General features: G+C 38.4%; 1 protein-coding gene across 9 annotated transcripts in view; it reads left to right on the forward strand.

The window, feature by feature from the left end:
- Bicd1 (BICD cargo adaptor 1) overlaps positions 1 to 10,311 on the forward strand; it is a 207,635-nt gene extending 197,324 nt beyond the window's left edge. For 4 of the 9 annotated variants that reach the window (XM_029560467.1, XM_008827061.3, XM_008827074.3 and 1 more), the window contains 2 exons: positions 3,528 to 3,603; positions 8,920 to 10,311. In XM_029560467.1, the coding sequence (XP_029416327.1) occupies positions 3,528 to 3,603; positions 8,920 to 9,007 (164 nt within the window). In that variant the 3' untranslated portion in view covers positions 9,008 to 10,311. Of the gene's footprint in view, positions 1 to 3,517; positions 3,604 to 8,919 lie in introns of all 9 variants that reach the window. The other 5 variants (XM_029560487.1, XM_017796552.2, XR_003848492.1 and 2 more) reach the window with 4 other exon arrangements.
- The last annotated feature ends 711 nt before the right edge of the window (positions 10,312 to 11,022 follow it).

An 11,022-nucleotide genomic window follows, 5' to 3' on the forward strand; every position in this document is an offset into this window, starting at 1 on the left:
CTGGTAGTGATTTAGGACCAGCCCGAGAACACAGTGCCTGACACACTATAATGAATGAATTCCAGATGCTGCTGATTCATCCTTATCATCACTGTCACCAGTATCATGAATATATACTCAATGAATATGTATATTTTTCTCAATTAGACAGAGACCTTGTCATTTCTGTCTTTTGTCCTCACTGCCCAACACAGTCTATAAAATAGTTAATAACCTGGTTATTGAACAATTGAGACAGTCTTGCCCTGTTAGCTATATAATTGTCATCTTTCACACCCTGAAAAACATTGAGATTCAGCAGTAGTTTCTTCAAGAGTCTGTCTGTTTGTCTGTCTGTCTCTGTCTTTCTGAGAAGCTCTTAGAGCAGGGGAGATCAGAAAGTCAGGGCTAGGAGGGACCTTTTCTATTTCCCAGTGTACCCACTTTGTTTTTCAAAGTACATGCTAAGATGCTACGGTTCATCTTGGCTTAAAGTGGGCATGATTAGAGGTCTGTAGATTCAAAGGAAGAGATTTAGAAGACAGCTGAGTCAGAGCAATGTAGTTTTAAATTTTTTTTTCATGTCAATACATTATGTTGTAGTTTATTTGGAATTTGGTTTTTGCTTTTAAGAGGAGCACTTACAAATGTTGAATATTAACACTAGCCAGAGATAATTTATTTTAAAAATGGTAAAGAGAACACGATGTTCACTGCAAATGTAAATGACAATCAGGTATCAGGAAGTTTATTAAGAGAGTGCATTGTGCTGCTGATTATCTGCTTTCTAAATATTACCACAAAATATATTTTGAATACATAATAAGCCATGATTGCATTGGCAAAAAAATTTTCTGATATGCAGAAGATATGAAAAATAAGCATTTTGCAACTCCAATTGATTATAAGGATTGCCATTCAACAAAGGCCAGGGCTCTACTTTAGAAGAACTTCATTTATCCCTTGCTGACAATAGAGAACCTAAGGAATCCAGAATGGATTTCCAGGTATTTCTATTTATTGCACTTCCCAAATATACCAAAGGAGGGCAACATGCACATGGTCAACTTAAAAACTGCATCTTTGGTGGCCTAACTGAAATGCAGTAGTTGTCTAAATCTGTCAAAATTACAGCACAGTTAGAAAAGTTATTGTTAGTTTTAGGAGGGCAGGAAAAGGAAGGAGTTTAAAGTTTAGAAATAAGAGTCAGAGCCAGACCTGCAACAAGCAAGGAATGTGCTCCCTGGATTCAGGAAGCCCAGCAAAGGGCTGATAGCTGTTCCTCAAGGAATGATTATCTGTGAACTGAAGAGGGAGCAGTCTGGTCTTATATAGGAACTCTGCTGCACACAACTGCAAGAGTTAACTCCATACCGGGGTCTGGTGTCCTTGAGGGTCTCTTTTCTGAAGATTATTTACTCAGGCAGGCAGATGAGTTATCTATAGCACTAAAGGAGATAGGTGGGCTCCACAAACAGTCTCTCTCAGTCCAGGGAGTGACCAGTTGATAAGGCTTGAGCAAGGCCAGACTGTCAATTTAGGGCCAGTTAGCCACTGTAAGGAATTTATGTCTTTATGGCCTGCTCTGATGAAGCTTATGGCTCTCCTGAAATTCACATATTCTATCAGTTATTGAGAAGGCCAAAAGGAACTGACAAAACATTTTAAAAAGACAGTGGAATGCATTCCTAAAGACTCCAGAGAGTTTATACAAAAGAGAACCTTTGGAGCTAATCAAACTGCAAAATGAGAGAAAAAGAGTTAAGGAAAAATGAAAAAACTTTCCAAGTTTTGAGAAAGCAGACTTGTAGGATTTGAAAGACTATGATAATCTAAATACCAGTTAACCTAGAATCATATTTTTTCATTCCTGTTAATAAGAAATAGTTAAGCTACAAATAAGATCACTGTGTAAAAGGCCCTCTTCAATAATATTTGCTAAAATTAACTCAAATCAAACCTGCCTTATATTACATTCTATATTGCATTAGACAGCTCCAGTGTATTTCCAGTGTCTTACATAAAAGCATCAGTAATTTTAATGAATTTTGATATTCTGTAGCTACCAAATTCTAGCAAGTGTTGTTATAACTCAGAATATATTGGTTTTAGAACAAGTAATATGTAGATGCAAGCTTTTAAAGGTAAATTTCAATAGCCTTTTCAAACCTGAAACACTAGAATTTATGATGAACTGGATTAAATAATTTTACATGTCTAAATAGTTCGCCAAAGATAATGCTTGAATTATTTAAGAATAATTTTCAAATCCAACTTTCATTTTAACTTTTTTTTTTTGTCTTTTTTGAGACAGGGTCTCCTTGTAGCCCCAGCTGTCCTGGAACTCACTATGTAGACCAGGCTGGCCTCGAACTCACAAAGATCTGCCTGCCTCTGCCTCCCAAGGGCTGGGATTAAAGGTGTGCGCCACCACACCTGGCCCATTTTAACTTATTTTAAGAAAACTTTTTTTCAAAAATAGAATTTACTTATTTCCAATTAACCCTATATATGTTTCTAATATCATGAACCTGATGCTAGTGAGAAGACAGATCTTTAATGATTTAATCTAGTGTGAATCATAGTATGTGGGTCAATTTTCTTTTTTATGTCATGAGTATTGTGCCTGCATGTATGTAAGTGTACCATGTGCATGCAGTGCCTTAGGAGGCCAAAAAGAGTGTCAGTTCCCCTGGAACTGGAGTTACAGTTGTCAGTTGCCTTGTGGGTGCAGGGAATTCGAACCCCAGTCCTCTGCAAGAGCAGTCAGTGCTTTTCACTACTGAGCTATGTCACTCGCCTTCATAATGCTTTTAAAGTAGTGAAAACAAAACTGAATAAATTGAGTACCCATTAATTCAGGTTAACTTCTTCCATCAATTAAAGTGACTAATATATATATATATATATATATATGTGTACACACACATACATACATATATATATATATAATGAACCTTCTAAGATTTCTGCTAGCTAACAATTATTTTTAACATATAAAATCAATTTTCAGAAAACTGTAAGGATGATTTCCTTGTTCAATATCTTATTAATCACAGAAAATGTGATATTCTTGCCTTTCCCAAAGTACCTATGGGGATGACAATATTCTTACATCTCCTCAAAATAAAAATCAGTTGTCTGAATATAGTCAGTTTTGGAACAGCAGATGTAAGTAATCAACATCTTGTTCAAGTTCAGAAGTTGAAGGTTTCTGTTGTGTTTAAATAATAATAGACTTCATTTCCAGAGGCATCAAAATACCAAATATGAATGACCACATATGACCTAATGTACTTTAGAAATCTTGTTACTAATTTTGTGTCACTAATTTTTCTAATATTGTATTTAAGAAAATAAAGGGGGGAGGGGGCTTTCTTCTATTAGCATTAGACAAGGGAAAAAGAAAGCAAAACACTGCTTAAGTTAGATGTTTCTGAGTGAATCCACATTCCTCACTAAATCTCAGGCACTGCTTTAGTTACTGTTGCTAACACCTTGTTCTGTCATCTCTTTGTATACATGTCTAATTTATTAGTTTCTTGTAGATTGTCAGCAGCCTGCTGCCTCCGTACCGCCACAGTGCTCACAACTAGCCGGGAGGCAAGACTGCCCAACTGTCAGGTAAATTCACACATCCTTCTTCCTCCCACCAGCTGCATGTCAGCTCCCTTTCTCAAGAACACAACTACCAGTTGCATACATCATTATATGTTACTGCATGTTACTTCACATATGGGCTGTATGAGTACAGGTTTGATACCTAAAGTCCGTATGTTCCCTCTGAGCCTGTATTGTGCACTAAAGGCTTCTTTAGCGCCCTCATGTGAGTAATATAAATATGAATGTTCAATCAATCTTAGTGGAATTCTAGAGTGCAGTGTTTGGAAATGTGGGCCCTGAACCTACAGTCCAGACTCCACAGAACAACCTCCCTCATGTGGGGCTTGGGACAGTGCCACCATAAGACAGATGTTCTATAACTACTGACTACCTGAGTGAACAAATGAGCTCTGGAGTCAGACTACTTGTCTTTGAATCCCACCTCTCACACCAGTATACGTATAATCTTGGAAAGCTTCTTCTTCTGGCTAAGTTCTTTCTTCACTTATAAGGTAAGGAGAAAAATAGACATTGGGGTAATTCAGAGATGCTGGGCCTGGCATGTGTGCCCTATCTGCTCTCAGCACTAAGGCTTCTGAGCACCACCAGCCTTGACCAAAATTGATTGTTTTGTGACCAATCCAGTTCACTTGGGCACAAAGTTGGAAAAGGCTTTAAGTATTGCTTAAATTTCCATGTGATAGGAAATGGGAAGATGTTCCTTTTTTTTTTTTTTTCACTCTGTTCTCTTCTGAGGTTACTGAATTTATGTTTTTCCTATCTCCATAGGGATGATTTACTTGAAAAAGAAGCAATTTAGTAAATATAGAGGCTTCTGGTTTCTAGACAAGTGCAGACAGCATGGTCCAGAGCAGATGTCTCTCCTTCCTCATTAGAGTACACACAGAGAAATGATTAATGTATAGAGACGTGAAAGAATTCCTGTTCAGGGTGGCTGGGTACTGACTGGCTTCCTGCCCAGCAGGCTTGCTATAGGATCTGAGTCCTGCTGTATTGCTCTCGCCCTCCTTTTTGGCAGAAAAGGTAGCACACAGCCAACATTAGAACTTACATTGGGGATTAGGTAATGGTAAATTCTTCACATGAGCTAGTCATTGCAATCCCCCATAGATTAAGCAAGTATTACTCTCTTCTAAATGAGGAAATCCAGGGTTAGGCAGTTAAGACAACTATTGAAGGTCACATACCCAGATCACAAATGAGCCTAGTGGCTTAACTCCCATCCTCTGTCCAGTATGGTGCACAGCTTCACCTTGGAGCAAGGAGCCTCTCATTTACCTACCGTTAGTGGCACAAAGAAAGCATGCTTTCTTTGGCCATACAAAAATACTCATCTTTCTTTTGGAAGAAAAGAAAAGATTCATATAAAATCTTTAAAAACAAAAACCAAAAAACCCTGTCCTTCTAGCTCTCATAGTATCACAAGGTGCTATCTAAGCTGCCAATGGAGAAAAGGAGTCAATAGTCCTACCCAGCTGTAAAGCCTACAAATCGCAACAATGACTGGCTCAGCAAAATACCCCCAATGGTACAATAGTGGCACTTTTATCTTGTGGGGACGGGGTGGGGATAACCAAGATAAGTCTATTGAACTTAAGGCCTGCTCAGTAGGAGGGAATTCATGCCTGATACTGTTAACTTAGCCAAATGCACATGGCTGAAGAAGTCGTAGACCCCAGAGAAGAACTTACTACTGCTGCTTTTCTAAACCAATATAATTTCTTAATACTTATCCTTATATCCAAAAATAAGTGTAGTTCTCACCACTCATCAAAGAAGCTTCTTTTTGCAAGAGATAGAGACTATTATAAAGTTCCACAACTGGTCAAAATGTAGAGAATAAGTGACCATGGGGTGCTCAGCTCCAATTGATACATCTACAATGTAACCCCTACACCTAAGGCTCAGGGACCATGGAGAAAGAGGGCGTGGAAAGACTGTAAGAGCTAGAGGACCAGGATACCTGCTCCTAGATAGTATCTTCTAGACATGACAGTGAAACTTCAACTATGAAATATCAATATGGTTGTCTGAACAAGATCTGCATAATGATAACACCAGTGAACATGCCAATGTGACTGGGGGAAATTTCACAAAGTCCCACCTTTAGGTGAAGAGCTGCAGGCAATCAATGACTGCTGAGGGAGGGAGAATCAGTTTTCTCCAGATCTGAGCTCCTTGGTAGGTTATCCAATACCAAGTAGTCAGCCATATGCACATGTTCACATAGACACCACTAAATGAACTCAGTAAAAATTGTTGCATATGACAGCAGTAATCAAAGAAGAGAGGGAGTTGGGGACAGGCATGGAAAGAGCTGTAGTGGGGTGGAAACAATATGAATACAGTACTCATGTATGAAATTCTCAAAAACAATGATAAAAAAATACTGTGTCCTTCTTGTATAATGTGATGACTACAGTACTACTTACTATAACTTATGCTGTACTACATAATTAATTCCTTAGAAAGAAGTTAACTTTAAGATTCACAGAAAGAAGGTCAGGCGTGGTGGCTCACGCCTTTAATCCCAGCACTTGGGAGGCAGAGGCAGGCGGATCTCTGTGAGTTTAAGACCAGCCTGGTCTACATAGTGAGTTCCAGGACAGCTGGAGCTACAGAGAGACCCTGTTTCAAAAAGACCAAAAAAAAAAAAAAAAAGATTCACAGAAAGAAACCATAAGACCTGGGAAAGTCTGCCTGATTTATTGGTAACCTGCTGTTTCCTTAACCATTGACTTTTGGGAAGGTCAATGACAACCTTTCCCAGCATTATTTTATTCTTGTTCTTTTTAATTGATAAACCCATACACTATCTTCTTAGTCTTTTGTTCCTCTATGTTTATTTACATTTTATTTTTGATTTATTTACTTTTATTTCATGCATATGAGTATTTTGCCTGCATGTATGCAGATGCATCATGTGTGTACAGAACCATGGAGGCCAGCAGAGGACATTGGATTCCCTGGAACTGAAGTTATGGACAGTCGTTAGCCACCACGTGGGTGCTGGGAGCCAAACTGGGTCCTCTTGAAAAACAGCTGGTACTCTTAACCCTAATCCCCTATGTACTACATTTTAAACAGGCAGGAAATGGGCTTGGGGTATGGCTCAGTCACAGAGTGCTTGCCTTGGCTGTATGAGGTCCTGGGTTACATTCCAAGCATCACCAAAAGAAACAAAGGAAGCAGGAAAAATTGTTCTTACCACTGGTCATCCTAATCAGTATAGAACAGCAGTTTTTTAAAACTAATTTACAGTGCTTCAAAGAGCTCAGAAAGTGACTTCATGCGAGCTATTTCCATAATTATTATTTTATATTAAGGATCAAGAGATAAACCTGGGCTAAATTTCAGTACCAGAAATTCAAGAATATTTGTTCAATGCAAATTTTTTTTTTTTCTTTTTTTTCTTTTTGAAACAGGATCTCTCTGTAGCCCCTGCTGGCTTGGAACTCACTATGTAGAACAGACTTGATTTTACAGATATCCACCCACCTCTGCCGGGGTTAAAGTCATGCACCACCACACCTGGCCCAATGCAAATTTTTAAGGACATGTTAGTTTTAAAGACAATTTAAATAAATAAATAAATAATAAATAAATAAATTAATAAATAAAGCTTGGAATACACTCCCAATGGAAATGAATTACATGATACTAAAATTTATAATGTATGGGAAAGTAGACCATATTTTCCGATTTTAAAAAATTCCACGTGGTGCCTTTTTCACACCACTAGTTACTTTTTAAAATATATGAACCCAACTATGTTTTGTAGTTTTACCCTAGGAAACCCAATGGATTTGCTTATTTTTCAAGATTATATTATTATTGGTTTTGTTTGTTTGGGTTTGTTGTTGTTGTTGTTGTTGTTGTTGTTGTTTGGGACAGGTTCTCCTTGTAGCCTGGACTCACTATGCAGACTAGGCTGGCCTCAATCTTACTGAGATTCACCTGCCTCTGCCTTCAGAGTGCTGGTGTTAAAGACGTGCACCACCACACCTGGTTTATTTTTCAAGATTATTTATCAAGACATTGCAGAGTCTGAGAGCAGGTTCATTTCACCAGGGGGCTCTCAGTTGTGGCCTGTTGTTTAGAAGACTGCATTATTCACTTAACAAAGTCTTCAGTCTTTTTTAATTTTAATACCACCAAGCCAAAGCAGGTAGGAGAAACTGTTAAAGCAAACTATGATTTGCAGAAATCAACTGTCTTCCTTTGTCTGTATCTACCAGTGAACTCTAGAATCTTATAAGCTCCAATGTGTTGGTCCATGGGCCAGCACCATCTGAATCCCAGTGAACTCATCAGAAATACAGACTCTAGAGCCCTTGGGTGATGTGCACCCACATTAAAGTTAGAAAAGAAATGACCTGGGCCTGAAGAGGTGACTCAGTGGTTAAGAGCACTTGCAGAGGACCTGGGTTCAGTTCCCAGCACCCACATGGTGGGTAACAACTGTCTGTAACTTTACTTCCTGGAGAATTTGACTCCCTCTTCTGGCTTCTGTGGGCATTGCACACACAGGTGCAGTGAGATACATGCAGGTGAAACACTCATACACACAAAATAAAAATAATAAATAAAATTTAAAAAAGAAAGAACTCTTCTAATGACACCCTACAGTCAAACCTAGAGACCAGGAGGTAGGGACTTTGGGCAAAAACTGAACACTGTTGCTTCCAGAGACAAGTTCATATATCATTTCCCAACATGCTTCATTTTTCTTTTCTTTTTTTTTTATTCTTTGCTTTGAAATCCACATTTGTCTTGGCATGCTTTGTATTTAAACTATTTTCTATACAAAATTTTTGTTCATATTTTTATTTATTATTTTAATTTTATGTGTATGAGCATTTTGCCTGCATGTATGTAAGTGTACCTTGTGCATGCAGTGTTTGCAGAGGCCAGAAGAGGGTGTTGGATCCCCTGGAACTAGAGTTATAGATAGTTGTTAGCTGCCATGTGGATGCTGGGAATCGAACCCAGGTCTTCTGGAAGAACAGCAAGTGTTCTCTTTTTTTTCTTTTTTTGAGACATGGTCTCTCTGTAGATACAGCTAGTCTGGATTCACTATGGAGACCATGCTGGCCTCAGATTCACAGAGATCCACCTGCCTCTGCCTCCCAAGTGCTGGGATTAAAGGCATGCATCACCACAGCCAGCTTGCAAATGTTTTTAATCTCTGAGCCATCTCTCCAGTCCCCTGTTCATATTTTTTAAATGTGTATTATAATAATTTGTCTGACCCTTACAGTATGTCTGGCCTTTCACCAGTGTATTTCTGCTAACTGCCTTGTTTCTCATTTTCAGCCCGGACGTAGCTCTTCCTGAGGAGCAGCCACATTCCAGCTCACAGTGCACCCCTCTCCACTGTCTCGTCAAACCTCCTTACCCCTAGTCTTCATCTCCCAAGGATGAGCATCTGGGCTGAAGGTTTTGTAGCCACACACAGGACACTGCTCAAGATCCAGCAGGTGTTTTTTTTTTTTTTTTTTTTCCCTTGGATATTGGATATACAAGGATTTCTGTCTACCATTTTGGAAGAAGAGAGAGAATTGAGAAGAATAACACAAAGCACAGACCCTGGTGTGATCAAATATTGTACGGTTTATCTGAGTCATAGATGAACTGCAATCAAATATCAACATTTCAATTAAAGAAAATGAAATGAAATGTGTATCTCAGATGGCTGACTTTACCTAGGTAGCATTAAAGAGACCCAAGACAATGTAAAATAGATACATTGTAAAATCATCTTTCCTTACACTCCAAAGTCAGCCTCAAAAGTTGAATCCAGTATTTTTTGTTGATATTTATTTTATACTTTGTTTGCTATGTGATTTGAGTCTATAAAGATAATTTCTATAAGAAAATTTGTTTATTTTTAAATAAGCATAGTTTGCTCAGTTAAGTTTTAATTTAGTTTGAAATCTGGAACTGGCCAGATTATGATTCTTTTTCTTGCACAAAATTACAAATGAGGTGCATCAGAATGTTAACAATACTGTATTTTGCTGCTACACTGATATTGTTTATGCAGTTACCTTATAATCAGTAGCTCATTAACTTCTGGAAGTTTTATCGACTAGTTCTTCACTGGACATCATTAAGTAAATCTAAGAATGAAGCTAAAATGTGAATCATTGACTTAATCAAGTTCCAATGGCATCCTTAATTTTTTCAAATTGCAGTTGAGTAGATGCTTTGGTGCTGCTCCTGTGTTTGTGTGTGTGTGTGTGTGTGTGTGTGTGTGTGTGTGCGTGCGTGCGTGTGTGTGTGTGTGTGTGTGCCTTCGTGCATGCATGTGACAGTGTTAAAGAAGGGTAAATAACTTGAAGAGAAGAAATGGTGTGTTTATTTAAAGACCGCAATGTCTTTTTAAACTTTTTCCAAATTTAGGGTCTTACTATGGGTTTCCTCCTATCAGGTATCAAGAATAAATGCGAAAATATATACATAGATAGATGTAGTCTTGATTAGTTAATTTACCAAGAAAGTGTTTCTGTTGTTGTTGCTTTTTTTCATAATGAATCTTTCTTGCCAAAAAACAAAAGACAATAAACCTTAGCTCGTTGTTTACTTTTGACAAACACTCAGGTGCCTACAGTCATATTATATTGAGATAAGACATGTTCCTACTTAATTTACATTTTATGCTAGGTAACTTTTTTGTCCTGGTCTTTTTGAGACAGGGTCTCTCTGTAGCCCCAGCTGTCCTGGAACTCACTATGTAGACCAGGCTGGCCTTGAACTCACAGAGATCCACCTGCCTCTGACTCCCTAGTGCTGGGATTAAAGGCGTGTGCCACCACACCCAGCACTAGGTAACTTTTATGACTTGATTTAAGGCAGTGGATTTTCACAGCAAAATTTGTTTTGCACATAATCTGACAAACAGGGACAACAGCTAACTGAGCTGCAAGGTCTAACTTGTGCTCCTTAACTCCCAAGTGCTGCTCACATAACTGCTCCTAACCCTGATTCCTTGTCCTTGTCAGGTAGCCTTAACTTATTTAAAAACATATGGATTTCGCTTTTTCATGTAATAGTATCTAACTTCTCTTTAAAACAAAACTGGTTCTCACTGTTAACACAAAGGATTACTAAGGGTGTTTAGTGCCACCCATGGAGATTTCAGAGCTACCCAGCTTGTAGAGTGGATGGGGTAGCACATACACGGAGTGATCAATCAAAGGCCAGCAGCCAATCACAAAGCAGCTTCAGGGACATTTTGTTGGTCAGGTGCCTGTTAAGTAGCAGTCACTAAAAGCAACTCAGAGGTTTTGTGCCTCTTATCTGGATGTTGATTTCAAGCATCATTTTTATGCAACTTGGAGTAATAATTGAAATGGTCACCAAAATAGAGATTCAGGTTAAAGTACAGAACTACATAAAACAGATCTACATGCAAGT

Source organism: Nannospalax galili, unplaced genomic scaffold, assembly GCF_000622305.1.
Source record: "Nannospalax galili isolate Female #2095 unplaced genomic scaffold, S.galili_v1.0 scaffold710, whole genome shotgun sequence".
Taxonomy (NCBI): Eukaryota; Metazoa; Chordata; class Mammalia; order Rodentia; family Spalacidae; genus Nannospalax; species Nannospalax galili.